This window comes from Notothenia rossii (genome assembly GCF_949606895.1).
Source record: "Notothenia rossii genome assembly, chromosome: 2".
NCBI classification, from domain to species: Eukaryota; Metazoa; Chordata; class Actinopteri; order Perciformes; family Nototheniidae; genus Notothenia; species Notothenia rossii.
In genome coordinates this window covers 21,624,597-21,649,572 of record NC_136904.1, presented here as the reverse complement: position 1 = coordinate 21,649,572, position 24,976 = coordinate 21,624,597, and the positions used below count along the sequence as shown (strand labels likewise).

General features: G+C 39.3%; 2 protein-coding genes across 2 annotated transcripts in view; both read right to left on the bottom strand.

The window, feature by feature from the left end:
• Positions 1–664: 664 nt before the first annotated feature.
• On the bottom strand, positions 665–8,524 carry arl6 (ARF like GTPase 6). Its single transcript, XM_079662555.1, has 8 exons — positions 8,352–8,524; positions 4,673–4,826; positions 3,958–4,019; positions 3,682–3,750; positions 3,484–3,578; positions 3,190–3,319; positions 3,029–3,084; positions 665–1,890 (listed from the first exon to the last, which is right to left on the bottom strand). The coding sequence occupies exons 2-8, from the start codon at positions 4,790–4,792 to the stop codon at positions 1,865–1,867; spliced, it is 558 nt and encodes a 185-aa protein (XP_079518681.1). The 5' UTR covers positions 4,793–4,826; positions 8,352–8,524; the 3' UTR covers positions 665–1,864.
• A 642-nt stretch (positions 8,525–9,166) lies between these two features.
• The window catches only part of LOC307030103 (ephrin type-A receptor 6-like), a 58,871-nt gene continuing 43,061 nt past the window's right edge, over positions 9,167–24,976 (bottom strand). Inside the window, 12 exon segments of the mRNA XM_079666315.1 lie at positions 9,167–9,979; positions 10,267–10,416; positions 10,798–10,991; positions 11,080–11,229; positions 11,334–11,549; positions 11,708–11,778; positions 11,781–12,041; positions 12,906–13,031; positions 17,323–17,393; positions 19,167–19,272; positions 20,032–20,194; positions 20,528–20,652. Of these exon segments, the coding sequence (XP_079522441.1) occupies positions 9,865–9,979; positions 10,267–10,416; positions 10,798–10,991; positions 11,080–11,229; positions 11,334–11,549; positions 11,708–11,778; positions 11,781–12,041; positions 12,906–13,031; positions 17,323–17,393; positions 19,167–19,272; positions 20,032–20,194; positions 20,528–20,652 (1,748 nt within the window). The 3' untranslated portion in view covers positions 9,167–9,864.

Genomic DNA, 24,976 nt, shown 5'->3' with positions numbered 1-24,976 from the left:
AAATGTAAAGGAATAGTTTTTTCATCCTATCCACCCCATGCATTCTTGTCGTACATTCTACAGTGTCTACACCCATGGGTGATATCAAGCTGATCTTTTCTGACTACATAGTGGTTATTAAAATAGTTCTGCAGAAGATAAATTAAAGAACATGATAAAGTTGCGTATGGATATGATATAAAACACAATTATTTAAAATATTTGAATGTACATGTTGGTCAGTTGATACTCTTTGCCCTGACATTACTCAGAAACAGTAACACCCCTTCCTTTCTATTAAGTTCAGATGAGGTGATGCACAAAAGCTAAAAGCAACCACACACTCTGATCTGTACAGCAATTGTTTTTAATGCAAGCTTTCAGTCAGAGACTAAAGCAGATGATCAAAGGATTGCATTAAAAACTGTGTGCAGACTGAGCAGATGATTTTCCTTTTTCTAGTGGTGTGCCTTTGAATCACTGGAGTAGAATGAGTAAATTATATTATTAGGTTTTTTCTTGGGCAATAGAGTAAGGCAAAGTAAAAAAATAACACTGGTTAAAATAACTTTGTAAAGACAAGTTCTGATTTTTAAGCAAACTAATTCACTTTACATCCACTTCATAACAATCAGTTTTTACAGCTAAGTTTACTATACATGTACACTCAACCACAAGTAACAAATCTACATTAAATGTAATTTTTAATGCACAAAAATATATTTTCAAAGAGAGCAATATTATTCAAACATCAGAAGAGCTGCAAGAATATATTAGCTTCAGGGAAGATATAGTAACTCTTGCTTTATATGTGACCCAATATCCAAGTTTTTGCATTTGTAAAAGAAATACAAAAATGTTCTTCTGTTAAGTAAATGATTGTTAACTGACATGCTGTGATTCTTCAAACACAAGTAATAATGTAGCTACAGAAGCCTTGAGAGACATACAAAAATAAATTGGAGCATTTGGCATATTTCAGTGCTGGAAACAAATGCTAAAGAACTTTCCTACAGGTTGTTTTGTATGTAATAGCCCATACACACAGATTGCGCATACTTAACATCACTGCTAAATGTTTTTTTGTATCTGATGCATGGAGGCTTGAGACAGGCAGAGACTGCCACCTGATTTCAATTAGTGGACATTCAATCTGAGCATTTATTCCATGCTGTGTGGAAATGAATATGATTGTAGCACATCAGGCCACAAATATCTAATATTGGTGTTTTTGCCAGTGGAGAAGCATGCAAATGGTATAATGTGGTGTGAATCTGAATCAACCAGCTGTAAAACATATGCTTTCTCCTCCAGTAATCTGGCACATATCATTTGTGGAACACATGGGAGAGTTAAGTGTCTAACACATACACAATGACACACCCAACCATGTCTTTTTTTCCAAACTTTCTAGGTATCCATGCTCCCTAACATAAAGACAGCACCAATCAAAATAATGTGTTGTTGCTCATCATGTTCCCTCTGGGCCTGGAACACAACAACATTAAGAGTGTAAGGGATAATATAAATAGATGCTTTTGTTTAAATGTAACTCCCCCTTTAGAAAGAGAGTTAAAGCTAAGAAACACATTATTAGCTTGAACTCAAAACGCTTGCCTGGGAAAAAAAGAGTAAGTCGCAAAAAAATGTGTTAAAGTTTCCAATTTCTATGTTTCTCATTGACTTGGCATTATCAGTGGTATCATTTGTACTTTCATTACTAGTACCAGAAGAATCATGTAATACTTTAATGATTTTATTTTACCATCTAAATACCAAATTAAAAACATCACTGTCCCTTGGTACCTCTGAAAACAGAGTCAACCAATCTTCACATAAGACTTGGAGGAATGCTGCTTCTTCCAGCACATCCATCTTCATTCCCTCACGTTCTCATTGTTTTGATTTGATCTGGAAATGAAAGAAAAACACTGAATATATAGCTAAATACAGCTAAATATAGAGCAAGTTGTGTAAAAACCACAAAACCAAACTGTGTAATTTATGCACCACTGTTTCTCATAAAGGAGGAAACCAACATACAACATGTGGATCACCAACAGAGGAATGGATGACACTAGAGGAGACGTTTCTATGGGTGATTGGACTTCTTGTACATGCCATGAATCCAAACTGACTTTAAATCACAGAGATAAGAGACTCATTATAAGGCGCCACACGTGAAGAGCTTGGCTCTGAACTGTCAACAGGAGGGCGGGGGGAGCCTCGCTGCGGGGAAGCAGTGTGTGGACTTGTCAACGCAACTTACATGATGCCGAATTTAACAAACACATTTAATATAAGGACGATCGTCCGTTCTGTGATTCTCCAGAACACACAGATGGCCAGTCCGCCCCTGTGTAGCATGTTATTTCGATAAGAGATGAGCAGATCACCACTGGGCTTTCAACTAAAGACACAGCCACGCAAAAACTGTGGCATTTGTACAGCTCCTTATGGGTACTGCAATTTGTGAAGTGCTTTCCTCTGTGATGAAACGATCAGCACTGCACCACAGAGGAAAGCGGCAGAAAGAGAGCGTCTCCCCGTTACCTTCTGCAGGTAACAGGGAGACGTGCCCTGGTGGCGGTCTCGTTCAGGATCCGAAATACAATTTAAATATTTTCCACACTTATTAAGGAATAAGTGAGCCACTGGGGTTGCCGACCCCTGGTCCAGATGAAACATTTGCTCACTCAGCTATTTTAAGACTAGCGTCATAGAAACACATTAAACATGGTAAGGAAGTAAGGGGGTTTACATACACTTTTATAGCTATGCATTAACATACTAAATACCACCACACTTACAACACACCCAGTACTCACTGTACGATTTGATCTATGGAAGGATTTGAATGCGAGCGTTATACGTGATAGAAAGAAAAACACATGTTGATGAAGTGGAACACTATACAACTACACCCAAAGGACCTCAATGGAAACAAGCTCTTGTGCATTCCTTTGTTGTATCCTAAAATGTCTAATAAACTGCACTGTGGGATAAGCAGCCAGCAGATCACAATCGACCACACACACTCTCATCATACCTTGTAGCCAGTCGACTCCATCCTGTAAACCTTCTCCTTTCAGAGCATCAGTGGCACTGAAACAAATCCACATGTCCGATTATTAAAAACAAAAATCCTTTCAGGGCTTTTTCACATCTTTGGATACTAGCATGGAAACACTACTGCATGTATGTTCATACCAGATGTGCCAGGGTTTGTCCTTGATATTTGCCAAACACAGCAGCTGTGAGACCTTGACAGAAGACAGAGCGTCCCTGACATCCATCTTGTTTGCAAAGAACAGGATGGGAATCCTCCTGTGTTTAATATCTGTAGTGAGAGGAAGTTAGTGGTATAAATCAGCCATTTCATTCTGTTGTACTTGTAAGGAACAATGTGAAATCTAGACAACTGGAGTAGTAAATATTAGATATCTGTTGTTGGCCAAATAAAAACGTGTTGATATTAAAAAAAACTGTAACATGTGAGCGTACCCGGGTGGTTTAGTAATGTATCCAGCTCTTCTTTGGCTACTACCATCCTCAGTTTGTCTACACTATCAATGACAAATATGATAGCCTGGCCTTCCCTGAGAAAGAAGAGAAAAGAAAGAGAACATAATAATTACAACATTAACATCTAACGGCAACTAGAATTGGTTTTTATGTTTCTTTAAATGCAAGAACACTCACTTGTAGTAGTGTTCCCAAAGGTTTCTGTACCTGCCTTGACCAGACATGTCAAACACTGTGAAGGACAGACTACAAGAAGAGAAGAGAGAAAGCTTTTACACGCTCATTGCCATTGTATAGTTTGAATAAACACATTATAATGTATCGGAATTCTTCAATATGATATTCATTTATTTAATTCAGAAATATGCTAGTATTAGAAGATGACATAACATTTCTTGGATGACCAATTTTATTGAAAGACCAACACATTGTTGTTTAATGATCAACAGCTACCTGGATGTCTTAAACTTCTCAATGCTGAAGCCAATAGTTGGGACGATGTCTTGTGCCTGGGCCTGGAAAAACAAACGCAGCATATTTTAAATAAAAACATTAATAATGAGAATACATTAGAAACATCTATTTCCCGGTAACCATTAACCTGCAAAAAATCACAAGTGTTCTGTAGATACATTTAAAGATGATCATAAAATGGATAGTTACGCGCCTTGATTATAATAGGCTGAGCTAAGTTTGAAGCCGTAAAAAACTCTGTAAACATTCAGCTGTGACAGCAGTACATCTGTATAACGGTTTCAAACGAATTGTCACAAAATGTCAGATCATGTTGTGGATTTTGATTCTCTAGATGAGTGGCAGAGAGAGATGGGCAGGATAAAGGAGGAAGATACAAATGAAAGAAGGCTGTTTAATTACTGAAAAAGTAAGTACAAATCTGGAAAAAAAACAGACTTTGCCCCATTTGCAGTTTTCAGAACTGGTGTGTCAAGAAAGATCTGTCCGTTTTAAAAGAGTCATCAAGAAAAACCAGACTCTCTGTTACGTTGGACCAGGCCCAATTAAAAACAGAATGAAATGTGAATAAAGAATTAGAATCCAAACCAGTTTTGATTGACACCTCTGTACTTAACCCTTAACATGCATACCTTAGTTATATCAGAAATACACCAATGCTACCTAAAGGTGCAATGTGTAGAAAGTGACTTACATTAGCGGGCTTCAGCTGGTTGATGATGGTGGTTTTTCCACTGTTGTCCAAACCGAGACAAAGAACATTCACCTCCTTCTTCAACCCCAGCCATGCTGCCAACTTGTCAAACAGCCCCATTTGCTAGCAAGCAACCATCAGCTGCCTGTTTGACCTACAAGAAACAGGCCATACATTATCTTAAAATAAATGGTAACACCGGCTTATACACATATTGCAGTTCAGTTGTTTCACAGGTCTACATTAGCACCTGTATTGAAGCAGCTACTACAGAGTGACAGTTTTGCATTTCTACACTGCTATTTATTCTGCACTGCTGACCTCCTATTTGTGAACTATATTTGATATCTTCCTGTATGTTTGTGTGCTTTTTTTGTGTTTGAGTAGCCTGTCTTCTTTCCAGCTTACATTTTGGAGGTTATGTGGCTCAAGGTCTGATGCTGGCCACATCTAGAAGCTGCTTGACAACCTTCTGGATCCATCTTTTTCGCATGTTCTAATTCACATTTTGTGAGATGGATTGTACAACATATACTGTTATTATGTTTGTCTGTTCTGCATACTCGACATTTATTGCACTTTTGTCCATCTTGGGAGAGGAATCTCCTCAGTGGACCTTCCTGAGGAAGTTACATGCTGCCTCATAACAAAATAAAAGGTGATGTTTGATTTTACTCCAGGGGCGGATCTACCAGGGTGGCTAAAAAATAGCCTTGCCACCCCAGTTGTCATCTTTGTTTTGAAAGAAAAGTTGTGGCTCATCGGACATTTATGAGGGAAAATCAATAATGTCCGAGTGCAAGTGAATGCAGCACAAGCCGCGAGTCTTGTAACCCCTCCCCGGGCCCTAGCGCAAGCTTGGAAATATGATTGGCGGCGATTTCATTTGAACGGGGGGAAGGCGCAAAACGAGAAGCATTCGGACCCAAGTAGACGGAAGGAATGAGGTATTTGCGGTCTACAATGACAGAGAAGAGACTGTCAAGTTTAGCTGTACTGATCATTTAATCAAAACGCACTAAAGCTGTTGATCTTAATAAGTTTGTGAGGCGTTTTGCTGAACAAGATGGTAATCGCCGCATTCAGCTGTAATAGGCATGCCAACTTGATGCTCTGCTCACGGATGACTCGATGAGCATACAAAACTGTTAAGATGATGACCTTGTATGTGTGTATATATCAGCGACGTGCAGTCAGGGGAGGCAGGGGAGGCAGAGCCTCACCTGTCATACTCCAATGTAACGGAAAAACAACTAAAGAAAAAACTAAATAGTAATAATAATAAAATGTCTCCACTGATCTATGATGTAAGTGTTATTTATGTATGATTCCAATCGCTTTTTAAAGTCAAAATCAGCAAATTTGCCGAGCTCCGCTACAACTACGGGTAGCGATGAGAAGTGAGTCAGGGACGAGCTCTGTCTCTCGTAAGCCCACAGTAACTTGCTGGAGCACGGACACTAATTTAGCGCGGGCACTTATTTTGTGAGCGCGCTCAAGCCAGTTACTGTGGGGTGAGGTGAGGCACAGATGAGCTCTGCCTCACCTCAGAATGTGTCACCCCACAGAAACTGGCTGGAAAGCGGGCACTATGCTCATGCCTGTTACCATCTCACTGTATCACACCATTGTAATGTTTGTAGATCCCTCTATTAAATGTATCCTCGCCATCCATAGTCTCTAAATAACTTATTTAACGTATATATGATATTTAGGCTCACTGGTCTCATCATACAACGGCAATGAAAAAAGCAGCAGGAGAGGCAGCCATAACCTCTGCCGCACTGAAGGGGGCGCACGTGAGCCCACAGGTTCTTGTTGCTACTGTTATTCTACGCAGAGAGGAGACGCAAAAAACAAACTAGACTTTTGAAATTACAGGAAGATAAGGAGGACTTTTACAACAAACTAATTGTTGTCCAGAAGGACAGCATGGACTTAATCTTCAAGTCAAGGTAAGACCACAATTGTAATGAAAATGGGATCTTACTAAGAAAAAACAATCCAATATTTAGATTTTGGGTATCCTTTTGTTGAACGGTCTGTTTAAAATGAATCGAAGCATCAGACTAAAAAAGCTTTTGAAAATAACCGAATATTTTTATTAAAGTCAAAATATAATATTTGTACATCTGACTCATTGCCTCACCAACCATGAACCTCACCACACGTCACTGGTATATATTTTTTTCTTTGTTGGGGTCTGCCCCCAAAAAACAGTTTTAAGTCCTGAGAAAGTCAAATAAGACGGTGTGTAAAACTTCATTGCCCAGCCCAAAAAAAGTAACCACTTTGATTTAACTAGGCCAGTAGGTAAGGGCTTTCCACTGGATAATAACTGCAGCGATGTATATTTATTTAGCTGAATACACGTTTTTTAACCCTAACTGATGCAGTTAGTCACTTCTTTAATGTTTGTTCTTTCTGATGTAAAGTCAAGGTTGTAACTGTTTGCAGAAAAATCGTGGGGCGCTGAACTGTTGCTTTGAATCTTTTGAATTTTGATACATGATATAATTACTTGTCTTTCAAATTTGAAGGAGGGTGAGCAAGCATCTTGAGGAACATTCATCATTAACTCCTCCAAAAAATATAGTTTATTCAATAATAAATGAATATGTGAATCATAACAGCGATTGACAGCTGATAGGAATAATATGATTGTTAATAGTATCATATTCATTCAGACAAACATCGATGAGACAGTTAATTAATGTACTTATTGCAGGAGTCTTCATAGATTTGGTACCCCTACTGGTCTAGTAGTAGAGGGAAACAAACTCATTCAGTTATTGTTCAGTGAAAATTCATTAAATCATGTCTGCCACTTTATATATTTAATATGTAAGGCTTTACTGGTGTGCCACAATAATGTCACCAAATGTTATTGAGTTAAAATATTAATATTGTGGCTTTCCAAGTTAACATTGATTGATATGACTGCAATTAAATCAGCATATACTTCTGCCAGGGGATGCCACCCCTCAAAATCTCCTGCCACCCCATGAATATTTGTCTAGATCCGCCCCTGTTTTACTCATCGACAATGATTTAATTGGCGTAATGTTATCCTCCAATTTGGTTTAGCTCCTTTGAATGTGGGTTTAGTTTGGTTAATCGCATTTCCCTTCCCATTGCATAGTTAAACTGTTTAAAGCTAACCGAGTAACGTTTTCCTTGAGAACATTAAACATGGTTAATTAGCAAATGCATCCAACTCCTTACAAGACATTTCACATGATTTAATGTTAGCGATAACAGAAGGCTTTCGTGTTTATCACTGGGCATTTCAGAAAGAAACGCATTATCTCGTTGCCTTTATTAGCTAACCGTTAGCTTAGCTTGACGTGCTTAGAAGGCTCTTACCAGGTTCTAACGTAATTTACGTTCACTAACAGCTGTGTGGTTAATCTCGTTATTACTGTTGCTTCAGCTATCGTCTAGCCGCTAGGTTATTACTTCAGCTTGCTATGTGAACATGGGCATTAACTACTAAAACCTCAGGTAAATCATCCAGAACAATTTGTATCGCTAATTCTACAAGACAACATAAGATAGTGTGTGGTAAACTGAATAGATTAAACTATCCTACGCTATAGCGCTAGTAAACGCTAACGTGATAGCTAACGTTAGCTTATATTATCCTCTCCAAAAGGGTATTGTAAAGCTGGATTTTTACCTGTACTTTTGCTTCGGGGTCTTGCTTCCAGGATGCACCTTACCGTCCCTTAATCTAGCTCATTAAATGACCAGGGTCAAATCAGCGTTTCATTCATTTCTCCTCAGCTCTTTCATGCTCTCCAGCAGCCCACAGGGAATCAACAAGTTATTTACACCGTGTTGCTGGGAGACCAGCTGACCTGCTGATTTAAGCCTGCCCCCTGCCGGCCAAACAAGGCTTCCTACCACCTGCTGCTGTAGTAAAGGAAATGAAACAACAAAGTAAGAAAGACAGAAATAATGGAGAAAACTGAAACACAAGTACAAAAAACACAAACTACAGCCCAAGTGTATGTCGAGCAAAAAGAAAACTGAAGCCCTGCCATATATCAAATGCAGTCAGCATCTATTTATTCACATGTTCTTGTTTCATTTACCAATTGTGAGTATTTCATTAAGCAGTGTTTGCTTTATCTCGCATTTGTATTTTGTAAACTCCAAAGGACAATTATAATCAAAACAGGTTGAACAATTGAATATTGTTCAAATTTGTCAAAATGACATCTTATGTCATCTAACCTACCATACTGTAAGCACCTGTTCCACACATTCACCTGACAGTTCTGCATGTCCAGAAAACGTGTCAATCTCCTGAGTGACAATTAAGAGGACAGTTATATTGCATGTGTGTTTGAGAGCGAGAGCATGCTTCCATGGATACGTGTGTGTGTGTGTGTGTGTGTGTGTGTGTGTGTGTGTGTGTGTGTGTGTGTGTGTGTGTGTGTGTGTGAGATTTGAGCCTTGAGTGGTTAGAGTCTGAGAGAAAACAAAGTATTAAAATAGGATTGTTTATTAAGTAACAACCATACTGAATAAAACATACAACTTTCACAAGACTTTTTGTACAAGACATACTGCATTATCATGAGGATAGAACGTATACATCTCTATAAAATCTTTTGACATTCAGTGGTCTTAAGCTCAAAAAACATGATTGTATTTACTATTCTGTTGATCTTTATTCCTGGCAAATTGTTTCAGTAACCAGCTTGAATCGTTGTCACTAAAATCGCATACTGTACCATTGTTACCGTAACTTCTATCCTATCCACATCTTCTCTGGTCATGAGGTAACTGTCCTGAGACCAATCAAAGTCAATAGAAACCATTGGATTCTCACTTGGAAAGAGAAGAGGTATTGGTGAACACTTGAATGGACAATAGAGAAAATAAGTCCTACATTCAAGTGAATGCTAGTGGTTGCTGAGCTAATAGAGAGACCGCATTTGGCCGACGGTGACAGAGGTTGGTTGTTGTGGAGGCTCTATTGATGGTGGTCCAAACGATGATGAGTGAATTAACTAGACCACATGTGTGTCTAGCAGCGGAGCACTCCCACAGGAGCAGCGAGTGTTACCTGCTACACCTTACAGTCTGGTGTTTGTGCAATTAGTTACATGATGATGCCAAGGAAGTCGGTCTTGTTTCCGGCTCGGTGTGTCAGACACACAGTCTGTGTTTGTGCGAGGGTCTCACACTTGAAAGCCGCTCTGTTGGATGTGGTGAAGCTGCAGGCGAAGAGACTGTATGCTGCTTATGATTCTCCTCTGGTGGCCAATTAAGCAGATCCCGATACGTCTAATGTCCCTGTAGAGGAGAAGAAGTTTTGTATTAAACCTGAAACTAGCACATTGGTATAAAATTATAATATGAACAAAAAATACATTTAGAAAGGAAGGACAACATATTGTTACACTAGCAGTTATATAGTAAAACATACATATACATACTGTACAGACAATTTCTTGCTGATGGTTAAAAGTGATATCAATGTTATTACAGTTCCACCCTTTTTCTGTTCCTTTGATTCTTGTTTCCTTTTAGTGGGCTTTTTGATACTGTAGCTGCACTCTGTAAAATGTGGCTTCACTCACTCTATACTCATGGTTGAAATGGAATCCAGTGTTGTGTATCCTGCTGCAAGGAAGTTGTTCTTATACTGGCTCATTTTGATGGAGTCAAGCCAGTCGCCAATAGAGATGAAAAGAGGGTAGTCTGGCATGTCTTCTGGGGAGTCAGGGTAACTATGGAGACAAATAGAAAGATGGAAATACAAGTTAACATATTGTTGATCTAAATATATAAATATATATATATATATATATATATATATATATATATATATATATATAGCATAATATGAGTCTTTAATCACAGTTAATATTGCAGCTTTTACATATATGTATAGCATGTTAAACTATATTATTCTCATCTACTGACACCCCTCTATCACATTTACAGAGTCTTTTCAAGTTGTCAACGCTTAACTAAAGCAGCAGTTGATAACTTTATTAAAATAATCTTTTTGAGAACTTCACGGAATAATCAATTTAGCTCTTTCCGTTTAAAACTGCAAAATCACCAGTATGGTCCTTTGCTACATTTTTGTATATGTTGATACTAACCTCTGCCCATCATTTACCAGAGCCAGCAGATGACTGGGATTAATTATGAGTTTGTCCAGGAAAGAGAGCACGTTGTTGAAGCGTGGTCTCAGCTTAGACTCCTTCTGCCAGCAGTGCAACATTAACTGGTGCAGAGTAACAGGGCAGCCCATTGGTGCAGGCAGACGATAGCCTTCTTCAATTGATAAAATGACCTGAGAGAAACATCAATGAGTTAAATACAAATGACCAATGCAAATTATTTGTAATGGTTTTGATGGTGTAATGTAGTCAGCAGCTTACATCTTGATTCGACATTTCCCAGTAGGGCCTCTCACCATATGACATCACTTCCCACATGACAATGGCATAGCTCCATACATCACTAGATGTGGAAAACTTTCCATAAGCAATAGCCTCTGGTGCTGTCCAGCGTATTGGAATCTTTCCTCCCTGGCACATAAAAAAAACACAGGAAAAACGTATTATGAGGTGTTCAGCATTTCTAACTGTAATGAGGTTATAGTGTCCTGCAGTGACTGTAACTGTAGACCCACACTCACTGTAGCAGTGTAGGCTGCTTCACTGTCATCTTCTAGGACTCTGGTCATACCAAAATCAGACACCTTGCACACCAGGTTTTCATCCACCAAGATGTTGCGAGCTGCGAGGTCTCTGTGAATGTAACCAATTTCTGAAAGAAAGGTCATGCCAACTACGATGCCGCGCAGCATGCCCACCAGCTGGAGCACTGTGAACTGTCCGTCACGTGTCTGGAGTGGTTGTGGGAGAGATAGAGAGGATCAATATGATGTATGTTGGAAAATATTATCTTAGGGAACAGGTTTACAGGTAAGATTTTTAATCTCAATTAGTCTTTTGCTCCTGGTTAAATAAAAATAAACATCTGTAACATATTTTATCCTCTCACCCGGAGGAAGGAATCAAGTGATCCATTTTCCATGTACTCAACGACGATCATTACTGGTCTGCCTGAGGGAAAGGCAAAAGACAGGAGTTAAGTGACAAATAAAGAAAGGAGACTAAAGAGGAATGCAAAACACAGTAACGCAGCTTACTCCTAGTTACCACTCCCTCCAGCCGGATGATGTTGGGGTTGTCAAACTGTCCCATTATTGAAGCCTCTCGCAGAAAGTCCCTCCTCTGCTGTTCTATATAGCCACCTTTAAGTGTCTTTATTGCCACAGCAATGTCCACCCTTCCAGGTATGCGCAACCGACCACTACAGACTTCTCCAAATTCACCTGTCATAAAAACAACACAATGCATTCAATGGTGCATCTGCCATATATAATAATACTTATTCAAAATAGTATTCACAGCAACATAATGAAATTGTGAAAACAATACATGTATTGCATAAATACTGCCCATATAAGTTATCATTATTTCCTGTTCTTTGTAAAGTATAAGATAGAATTCAAGATGAGATACAAGATTGATCCCAAATTGGGACATTTGAATGTGTTTGCCTGTAAGAAAGGAGATGAAATAAATATTGTGATTCACAGTTTGTTAGTTTAAAACTTCTAAATGTAAAGCAGATAATTGTGTCAAGTCAACACAATTCAGTACGGACTCCTGCAGTTGCCTTGCCATTTAAAGATCTGTGGAAGACACACTGCCTCCACCAGATGGAGCCCATGTTACAGAAACTAGATCAATGCGAGGCACCTTCATAATTACTCATGGGCTAAATAGCAGACACAATCTGTTAGATGTAACGATCCAGCTAACATTATTATCCATAGTCAGCAGCACTGCCTTTACAATACTATACATTTCTTTAGAATCAGCTTTCTAAGAGTGGCTGTACAATGTTTAATTCAAACTTTATGAGGTTTCTCATAAAATCAAGATGTTACTCAACGTAACATGTGACAATTACTCAATTACAAAATGCCTGTGTAACCCTTAATAGGAGTTTAGGACATACGTAGATTAACATAATTGTATTATATAACCTCTTCTATCTGGTGTTATGTATTTCTCTTGCTCACAGGGGACCTCTGTGCTGTTCCTGCCATGAAAGAAGGAAATGCATGTACATTGCAGTATGAGTTGATGCTTGTATACATGTGTGTACGTACAGTTTTTATCCATTTTACCTGCACCAATCACCCTCTCAATGCATATGTATGAGGGTTCTATCTCTTTGGCAAATTCCTCGATAGCCTGAGTGGGGTCTTCATATGTATCTGGATCCACATAAGACTTTATCCCTGAGAAGGGGACTGAAAGAGAAGCAATGTTAAAAATAAAATGATTGACACATGAACATTTGACCCACATATACACACCTCAAACACACGGAAAATCTGCTGAAATGTCAATGTAACACCTCAGAGGTTTACAGATGTGGCACCATCAGCTCTTCTTCGTCATTGTGAAAACAGAAACATGGTTCACATCATTTGTGAATCCCCTATCCCCAATCAATTTGTAAACACAATAATTGGATATAATACAAGAGCACCTCTGCAACATGATGCAATCAAGTTCTATCCATCTTGATCCCACCATATACCATAGTAAAACCCCAAACACAGAGCTTAGTATACTTTCTTAAACGATTTATGTAAAAAAAAAAAAGATTTGCATTTTGCATCTTCTACTGCCTTGCCCAATTGTTTGCATTAAGACATTAGTATGAAGAAAAAATAAATGTTGTTTATTTTTTCATTTTGCTATGCGAGAGAAGTTGATTCAACTATATGAGTTGATAATGAATGTTGTATACTGTATGCTTGAATTATACTGTAAACATGTTCTGTCATTTTGTCAAGGCACGAAGAGAAAACACAAACAAATTGAAAGAAAGCAAAAGGGGCTGAAAAATGCCCCAGAGCAGCGTATGAAGACATTACAGGCAGCCAGGCCTCAGAGTCCTCCTGGCTGAGGCTGGGACGCTGCTACAGTGAGCACTGTGCATGATGACTGGCACAAATGATAACAGCCCCTGGTACACCTCCAGCAGATGAGCTGGGGACTAAATGTACTTTATAGCTGTGTCAGCTCCAATAGAGGGTTGAAGGCTTTGTCTAAGAAACCTTCCATTTTGGGGTCTACACTCTACTTCTGTCTCCTGGGCGTCTAAGCTCGGCTCTATATTAGAAAATGCCTTTTCTCAGTTTGTTGAACCTGCCTAGGTGATGCCTCCAAAGCACACCACAGCAACAAAGACAGACAGCAGGGAGGCAAAGGATTCTACTTAAATGATGTTGATAATATTTGAAGAAAAGGCTTTATCGTATTTGTATTAGAAAGATTCTTATCATTCTTTTTCATGTGCTGCAAGTAAAATAAGATGACTGATGATACGCAACATTAATATACTAAACAATAAAATTGATCTGAAGCAAATTATATCCAACTTTAGGTACATTGTAGGAAAAGGAGAACAAATTAAGAACTGACAGGCACACAGATGATCGAATGGTTGGATTTGTCTCAAGAGCATCACTTGTGTTCCTGCAAGCCTCAGATCGATCCGTCAATGTGTCACTGAACTGTCTTAGTAAATAACAGAACAATGTTGTGTCACCATTCAAGAATAAAATGCCTCCCCTGTGGGGCCAATCGATTTTATCTACAAATGTAGGACCACACTCAGATCAATCCTGTAACTGTGCAAACATTGCAGTGGTTACCTACATTTTGTTACAATCAAATAATGGTGGTGTATGAGATACTGTGATTGGTTGGTCCCCCCTTTGCAGCTATAACAGCTTCCACTCTTCTGGGAAGGCTTTCTACAAGATTTTGGAGTCTGTCTGTGGGAATTTTTGCACATTCATCCAGAAGAGCATTTGTGAGGTTAGACACTGATGTTAGACGAGAGGGCCTGGATCGCAATCTCCGTTCTAGTTCATCCCAAAGGTGTTCAATGGGGTCGAGGTCAGGGCTCTTTGCGGGCAGATCAAGTTCTTCCACAGCAAACTCATCCAACCATGCCTTTATGGACCTTGCTTTGTTCACTGGGGCACAGTCATGCTGGAACAGAAAAGGGCCTTCCCCGAACGGTTTCCACAACGTTTGAAGCATAGAATAGTCAATATTGACTTGGTAAAATTAAGCATTAAGATTTGCCTAGGCCAACCCCAGAAAAATACACTTCCTTTATTATTATCTCTCCTCCACCAAACTTTACAGTCGGCACAATGCAATCAGGCAGGTAACGTTCTCCTGGCATTCTCCCAACCCAGACTCGCCCACCAGACTGCCAGATAGAGAAGTGTGATTGGTCGCTACACAGAACACGTTTCCACTTCTCCAGAGTCCAGTGGCGGTGTGCTTTACACCACTCCATCCGACGCTTGGCATTGTGCTTGGTGATGTAAGGCTTGCATGTAGCAGCTCGGCCATGGAACCCCATGCCATGAAGCTCCCGGCACACACTTTTGGTGCTGATATTAGTGCAAGAGCTGGTTTGGAACTCTGCAGTTATTTAGTCAGCAGAGCTTTGGCGGCTTTTACTCACTAGCTCAGCACTTTACCTCAGCACTCAGCGAACCCGCTCTGTAACTTTATGTGGTCTGCCACTTGGAGGCTGAGTTGCTGTGGTTCCTAAACGTTTCCCCTTTGCAATAATACCACTAATTGCAAAGTGAAGAAGAGAGAAGAAAACTGCAACTGTTGCAACGTGCCATCACATTGCATTCAGTTAGCTCTGTAGAACAGCCCATTATTTCACAAATGTTTGTAAAGGCAGACTGCATGGTGCTTGCTTTTATATACCTGTGGCAATGGGACTGAATGAAACACCTGAATTCAATGAGTGGTCCAATGCTTTTGTCCATATGTGTCTTTGGGGAAATATTTTTTTAGACCCAGTTCATCAATTTATCAGTTTGTTTATCAGTGTATCAGGTTGTACTGCAGTACAAACAGTGAGGCATGCCCTCACTGAGCACAGGCCTGCAACCTTGGGCTGATGTGCTCTCAGTGTTTTCTCTCCCTATTCCTGCCTGTTGGCGTCAGCTGATAGAGGTCTTATAGAGATCCTCCTGTTTTATCTTGTTATGCAGCATGTTGATTATTCTCTCAGAACTAGCAGAATACCGGGGTCTGGGGTAGAGCTCTTCAGAAATGGCTTTGGCAACCGCTGTGACACCTCAAAGCTCCAAATAAACCATCAGTGCTTGCCATCAAAGTTCCTGCTCTCCCTGTGTCTCTCTGAGTCTTGTCTCCATTGCTTCAGAAGTTTCCATCACAGTAGGTGCAGTACAAATCTATCTATTTTTCATTCTTATATTTTGACACTGATTCTTTTGATTAGGTGTGGACATTTATTTAGTCGATACATTTTTTAATTTTATTTCTTAAAAACTGCACAGCACACAGAGTGCTAATCCACTTAACCCTTGTATGGTGTTCGGGTCTGTGGGAAGAACATATATCAGAACACATTTTCAATGACCACCCACTGTACACTCCCCCCCTACACATTTATATTACATACTCAGTGTTCGGGACACGGGGCGAACAAAAGTGTGGAAATTGTAGGTCCTGGGCCTTCTCTGTGTGTGTGTGTGTGTGTGTGTGTGTGTGTGTGTGTGTGTGTGTGTGTGTGTGTGTGTGTGTGTGCGTGCGTGCGTGCGTGCGTGCGTGCGTGCGTGCGTGCGTGCGTGTGTGTGTGACTTTAGTGTTTCTGCCCCTGACATTCCCGCACAAGGTTGCAACATTGTTGATAAATTCAAGCACCGACACCTGTATGCTCTCACTTTTTTTTTTCACATTCTATCCCAGCTGCACATTTGGGGAGAGACCATAGACTGTATATGCTTCGCCAGCTTGGGTCCTTATCACAACTGATCAAGATGGCCAAAAGATTCTCTGCTCAGAGGGCCTTTCAAATGATTTTGGAAGAGAGACAACCATTTGATGATGATGTATACTAGAGGAAGAGGAAGATGTTTCAGAATGTGAACATCACATTTCTGAGAATTCTGAGTCTGACAGTGACTTTGAAATAGAGGATAAGATTGAGCATCAGCTAGTTACAAAAAAAAGACGAGCCACAGGACCAGCCGGTCAACGGGCAAAAAAAAAAGTACCACTTTAATTCATTAATGTGATCTAACAAATGTAAAGGGGCAAATATTAACCATATATGCTGTTTATATTGCTTGTAATTGGGATGAAGTAAACATCTGTTGAGTTTGATTATGTTGAATTGAAGCCCAAAAAGGCAGTGGGTCCACCAGACCCACGAACACTGGCTGCATAACAAAAATATGAACACCACACAAGGGTTAAGCAAACAGAGACAATTAACAGTGATAAAATAAAGTTATGGTTCAGCAATGTTGTATCTCATTTGGTATCATTATTAAATTGTTGAATATTATTAGATACAAAAAAAACAACAATATATATATATATACACATTATACAGTATAAAGACCATTGAAAAAACGATGTTGGTACACCAATAATGAAACCCATACAAGCTATTGTAAAAAACACATATATAAGCAGACTTACACGATAAAAACTATATTCATATCTTTGGATGTACATTACCGTGTCTACTGCGGAAGCGAGTCCTCCTCTTCTCCTCTGACTTCATCCTGGCTTTAATGTACCCCTGACACCTGTAAAGAAGAACCACAGAGTTTGTGCCACAGAGTAATAATCACTTCATCCCCATATAAATAGTCCTCTAGTCTAATGTTCATCCCAGTCTTTTTCATCACCTTCTTCTCCCTCTCAGAGGTCTCACCCTATAAATGATTTGAAATGATCAGCAGCAGACACTTAACTAACAGGTTTACTGCCCTCATGACAAAAGGTGGATAAGTGAACACTTTTTTTCCGCCAGAAGAAATTGCTGCCACATCACCAATCATTTGGTTTGCAAAGACATCTCTTGCGAAATAATTCATTCTTTAAGTAGTCATTTTTGTCCTTGCGCTTATGTAATTCTTTTGTATTTTACTTCCATTTCCTTGCTTTTATCCCACTGACAGTCTTACAGATTCATAGTCTCCATAGAGAGAAAGAGTCTGGACAAAGGTAGCTATGGAGCATTTGCATCTTCCATGTAAAAAACATACCATGTCATCATCGGATCAAAATGTGCTGATACTTTAAAACATGTGCCTTAGGAAAGTTTATATATTTAAAAGTTAAAATGTTGATATGTCTGTTTAGGTTAAGCAAACCTTTATGATATTTACACTTAAATGAACATACAGTATGTGATAGAGAAAAGTAAGTTAAAGCAGGCATTGTTACTTTCCATTTACATCATGCAGGCTGGCTCTGTACTGTTTTGTGTGGCCAATTCTTGGCAGCTGATAAGGCTAAAACAATATACAAATTAACATTTACATCTCTGTAGTTTACTCAGGACAGGAACAGGTTTCTGACAGACACATCTTATAAGCTGTGATGTGGTATCATATACACAGTAATATTGCCTCCAATCTTTATAACTATCCGCAATGTTCACATTTTAAGGTATGGTAAGGACAGACTCCAGAAATAGCAGGAGTGTATATCCAAGTAATGTAACTTCCAAGAAATTCAACCCATTACAAAAGTACATCCATTGCATATGTTGAGATAAGGAACATACATAAATCTTCAGGATGGATGATTGCGAGATTGCATTTTTGCCTCTTTTTCTCCCAACACTGACTGTCTATCTGCATGAAACCAAAGCCCGCTCAAACGTGATTAGTCAATGAAACTCAGATTATAAACGGAGGCCAAAGCGCATTCCATCACCAATTTCTTGCTCCTTTGCATGGATTCTGAATTGACATGCAGAATCTGTTTATAGACATCATCCGGGAAACACCTGCATCTTTTTTTCTTTGTGAGACAGTTCATATTATGATTTTTCAGCAAATTAAGTTTGCACATTGTGTTTTCAAATAACGCTTAATCTTATACCATAATAAGGTATAAATTCAGACAAATTGCATACAGATTCTGCCCCATTATTCATTGTTTATGAATACGTATTTCCAGTGGTAAAACCCTGTGAACCAGAGGCAGACTGAGAACAATGGTCTGAGCTAACCTGTGGAAGTTAATGGAATGCAGCAAACTGCTGGTACATGCATTACACGCTGAGTAATTAGGCAGAAAATTGGTTCAGCCATTTGGAAAATAAGAGTGTCTGGTCGGTGGCAAAAAGAGAGTCCATTAACAGCCTTCTGGTTGTAGCGTCTCTCTGGAGATTATGTGAATCTGAAGTGTGTGTGTGTGTGTGTGTGTGTGTGTGTGTGTGTGTGTGTGTGTGTGTGTGTGTGCGTGCGTGCGTGCGTGCGTGCGTGCGTGCGTGCGTGCGTGTGTGTGTGTGTGTGTACAGTATTAGCAATGAGCCATCCCCAAAGAGCAAGAGGGTTTTTTTTTACCGTCCAGTGATGAGGAGGAAGAGTGTTAGGATGACCAACAGGGAGAAGCCTCCTACAGCCGCTGTGACCACCACCAGAACTTGACCCTGATCAGCGATATCAGGATCTGAGGAGAGTAATTACAAAACAAGACCAACACAGTCAGCACGTGTTAATAAAGCCAGCTGTCTGCCATAGTTTACATTTTTACATGAAGTCTGTTGGAATCAACAAATGTAATTAGTAATAGAAACTCCCATTTTACATTTAAGATGTACTTTTTGGAACATTGTTGGCCATCCCCAACTGCTCGTATAAAATGCAGTGACTGTAAAAAGGAAACTTTTGAAAAAGGTCTAAATCAGTGGCACTACAGTACTACTAATCGGTAGAATAAGGTGAGAGTAGATGGCACATTTGTAGAAGCAAGATCTAAGTATATAAATGGGAGTGTAGGTGGACATTTACATATTCATAACCTAAAGTGTGTATCTTGTAGGAGGATGTGCGTTCCTGCATATTTCAGGATTAGAATCAGCAGAGCGTAATATGTGCATCAAGAACTTACAGAGCTTATACACATTTAAATAAATGGCTCATGCCTGAAGAAGCACTGATGAGTTCCACTGATCCATAACAGAAAATGACCATAAAATGTCTCTTGGGATTTTATAAGGTTGTTGATCATCACTGATGACTTCACATACTTGGCTTTAACACTCTCCTGTGCATTGTTTTAAAACGCAAAACAATACATCCATTACATTTTCAACACAAATCCTACTGACTGGACGACTAAACGTCAATGCTGTTAGTCTGAAAACACAGCCAGTGTAAACACAAACAAAGACACAATTGCCTCATGCTCACTCCCTCGAAGTCATACCCTCAGCCGCAGTAGCAAACTCAAAGTTGGGGCTGTACGCTGTGTAGCCAGCAGCAGTGCGAACGCGAACGTGGAAGACATAGACAGTGGAGGGTCTGAGGCCTCTCACCACCACGCTGGGGTTTCTGGTCCTTGTCGATGAGTAGCTCAGCTGCTCTTGCTCCTAAAAAGATAAAAATTAGCAAGTTTAGGCCGGAGACACAAACAGTGATTCCATAAACCCATATCAAAGCAACATTTGAACAAAGCATAATATTTTCATCCTTTTGAGCAGATGGTGAATAAAGTCCAGAAAGCAATACATAATGCAGGCTCAGCATTTACGTACAGTACGGCTGCATGCTAACATGGACATTGTTATCTTTGTATGTAATCACTTGTGGTGCATTACAGTGCTTGAATAACTAATTCAAACCATTTACCACCAAGGAATTTATACATAAACGTATCAAAGAAACTTTCAAACTGTCTTTTAAAATATAATAAAACACTTGACCTTCTCAAAGTATTTGACTTCATAGTCCACTTTGTCTGAGGGAAGCTGTTCAACTTCTGACCAGGAGAGGGCGATGCTGTTTTCAGAGGCCCAGTCTTTCCTGACTACACCCACCAGAGCAGGACCTGAGGGTACATTCAGAGATAATAGGGATTTCAACTCTGAAAACAACATAACGACTTATTTTGATTAGTGACTGAGTTATGTACTAAGAGTGGTGTGCCATAGAGTGGTACTCCTCCCCTGTCACCTGTCGGAGAGCTCTGGGGGTATGAGGAAATGAGCGATTGAACAAAAAGTTTCAAAGCTCCAAACTGAAAAAGAAAAACCCTGAAATATAAAACAACCTTTGAGAAATGTACGAACCTTGTTGTAGTTTAGAAGATAGGTCCAGTTTGATGTACGGCCTGAGAGACACATTTTTGCTAACCCGACCACTAGACCTGCGGCTACAGTTTGTCATGTTTGTCATTGCTTCTGAATTTGAGGGAATAATTCGGACAGGCTGCTGAGGAGACACAAATTACCCAGCAGAGATTCAAATATTTCCCATCCATTATTCATAAAGCTTCCAGTTGAACAGAATATGATTTGGCAAACTACTACATCCAGTCCTTTTGTTTTCGGTGTGCGGTTTGGAGATCATTGTTGGAATACAAATAAAAGCCAGGTTTATGTCTTTAACTATCCACATGCACACATAACTAGTACTAGTATACACAGAAAGCCAGAGACAGAATGTGGCACTTCACGGAGCCAACGTTTGGCTCCATCAAGCTGGATGTGTTGGGCTTCAGTTGCGACTTAAACATTTTGTCAAAAGGCCAAGATTTTCTCACAGCAACTCAGCCTAGACACGCCCCTACACAGTCTAACAAGTCAACCGTATCGACTTGTATTAAAACAAAAAAGAGGGCAGAGAGAAAAATGGTGCACACGTGAAGAGAGATTTTGATGCTGACTATAGCAAATACAATACAGTCACATGCAGACTCCTGATTTGAGTCTGTTTAAACGTTTATGAACCTTAATGTTAGTGACACAGCACCACAAAACCTTGTTATGACAACTCTTGAAAACTGAATGAAGGTTTGTCATATCGAGTAATATCTTACACTTCTTACATGAATATCATTGCCTATTAAACATTTTGCCCTGTCATCCATGTTATTCCCGGTAACATGTGGCCTCTCTTTCCATGTTGCAGCTGGTGTCTGAGCTGAACACAGCGCCTGGAGATGTTGAGGAAAACCTCTAGCCTCTGTCTGTACCTGCTGCAGTTATTAATGGCAAACAGCAGACACACCAACAACACTATACACACTATGTATTGACAGAGCACTGCAGTGCAAAAGTGCACAGGCGAGGCAAGGACAAATTCAAGGCAGTTGCTTTATGAATCTCATCCCTGGCATTCCTGAAGGATTCAGAGTCATCACGACCAGCACAGTATCTGCTCAGACATTGTTCCAAAGCTCACAATGTTAAACGACAGTTCCTATAAACAAATCTAACAGCAATTTATCAAGGTGAAATATCTGACAGGTAGCTAAAAGTCATTCAGATTTTGCAGTGAATATATTTTATAATTTCCGTCTGATGATATAGGATCATATTGCCAATACAATGGGAGCACTGTTATCCAAAACCAAACATTTTTTATTAAAAAGCTCCACTGACCATCAACAGCTTGATGACTAATTTACTGATTATTATCATTATCAGTTTTTAATGAAGTGATATAAATAGTTTAGTTTTTTAGAAAATGTGTAAGACCAGAAGAGATTTCTACAGTTGAAATCAGGGTGAAACTCATGTTTTGTTATTAAATAAATATTGTAAAAAATAAAACAGTTCTGCATGTGATTACTTATTTCAAGTTTTTACGTTTATTTATATGAAAATAATGGGTTCTTACATCTAATATGCATAACCCACTTGGAATAACATTTCCGTGAGAATTACACTACCAGAGGGGATTTCTGTCTGCAGCAGTTTAATATTATGTATCTATCAGCGTGTGTGTGTGTGTGTGTGTGTGTGTGTGGGGGGGGGGGGTGTGTGTGTGTGTGTGTGTGCGTGCGTGCGTGCGTGCGTGCGTGTGTGTGTGTGTGTGTGTGTGTGTGTGTGTGTGTGTCTCTCACTGTGCTTCAGGAGTAGAGTTTTCTGTGCGTGGATATATTTTTAACGTGAGAAAACTCTCTAAACACCCTCTGAACTCTTATGCAATAAGCTGGGTTCATAAATTAATAAATCAATGGACTGGTTAGAAATCTGATGCTTTGTAGCTCAAAGAACACAATTAGGGTCATTACAGTCCAATCACCATCCACACATCAAAAGATAATTGAGAACCCAGTAGCTCTGTAGTTGATCTATTGGCAGCATGAACAAATAGGTTAACCCTGAACTACAGATGCTAATAAAAAAAAGATGAGGGAAGAACAAGAGAGGGAGTGAGAGAGAAAGAGAGTGAGATAGAGAGAAAGAGTGAACTAGGAGAGCTGTAAATAATTCCCACGGGCTTGCATCTCTCCAGCATCTGAGCATATAAATAGACGTCAGCCTTATTCCCAGAGCAAAGGAGATGAAAACAAGAGAATCCACTGGGGGAAAGGGGAAAAGAGCAAATGTAAAAAGAGAGAAAATCTCCTGAATCAGGACACCACCAAACTGTGGGAAATATTTACATGTGAATTAGGCATGTGAGAAATGTGCCTGACTATTGTTGTAATTATCTAATAAATACTAATGTTGACCACAACCAGAGCCAAGACCATTTCTGCTTGTACTGGAATTTGAAGTTAAATACAAAAAATGGACAAATAAATAGTCAGTCATTTCCAGTATGGGATGGACTTGAGGTCCATATGAAATGTAATAAACATCTCCACAGCAACAGCTCATCTGTACATTTGTATGTTGTGTAAAATCATTTGTATTCATTTTTTTAACATTGTTCTTCAAAGCTGATTTATGCTAGAAGAGGGATTATAAAAAATATGTGAGAAATTGTTGTCCTATATTTTGAGAGATAAACCTTTTAAAATATCCGATGACCCAGAGGACCAAGCCAAACTGAAGGTTTAAGAAAAAATACTGAATTATTCATTAACGTCTGGTTGCTAACTTTCAAATCATTGCAAAGAGACAACTATGAACTAAACCAACATTTTGATGCAACTGTAAACCTGTTATACATGTGGGAACACAAACTGTGTTAAAACAGCACCAAAAGATCGACAGTACCATCAATGCCAGATACTGTGCCCAATGTCCATGTTAAAATAAGGTCAACAGCATCTACTGACTTGTCTTTGATTGGAGGGTAATCTCTAAAATTCATGATGAACTTGGTGCATGAGCAGCTAGTCCAATTAGATACCATAGGCAATATACTGTATGCAATCTTATGAATGTAGTAATGTGACCTCTGTAGCAGCGTAGCACAAAGCAGTGGAGTCCGGATAAAACTGAAAGACAATGAGCACAACTCTGCAGGGATTTAATCATTCAAACCAGCAGCTGTTTAAATTAGATTATTTCAGCAAAGGATCAATACATCATTCAATCTCACATTCTGCAATTGATTTGAATCAATGAGATAATACAATTAATTAGTTTAGATTGTTCAGGGCTTCACAAATATAAAACCTAACCTGTACAACAAACATAAAACACACAGTCCAAACTTTCAGATTCTCAATAGGCACAATTTGAGCCTCTGCTAGGACGTGATCTTTTAGCTTACATAAGAATGACTTTTATCTATATTTGTGGCTATCTCTCTGCTCTTGTTGTAGGAGCACCGTTTTCCTTGGTGCAACAAACACCTTACACAAATTAACTCTCCTCACAGAATACTGCAGTGAACTTTGTGGGAGGAACTGTGGTGAGAAATGCTCTGCTGAGCAATAACTACAGTGTATTTTGAGTGGAGTGCAGTTGGCTGTTCATAGACACACAGATCATCCTGCTCACTCCGCTCTGCGTTGCTGCCTTGAAAGGCGTTATGACAAGGGATGACCTTCATCATCCTCAACAAGCAGAACACCAGCACTTTGAAAAGTGAGGAGGAGAGTGTGCACAAAGAGCCATTCAAAGTTATCAAATGTGTCCTCTGAGAATCTATGACAAGCTAAACAATTGAATGATAACTCCAGTATAACATATCGGCAATAACACACTTCACTCTGTCCAAAGAGTGACTGTGCATGGGCATTATGAACTATCAAGGTTAGAGAAGCACACAGGCAGAAGGGAAGAGCACATTATTAGTAAGCCTGATTAATACATTTAGCATAATTAAAAGCATAATGAGGCAGTAATATGCAATTTACAAACAGATAGCATGTCAACAGTAAACAAAGTCTCCCCCCTTCTTCCAACGAAAAATCCAGTTAATTGCTAATTCTGCTTTTGATTGGCTATTATTCTATCGTTGACATA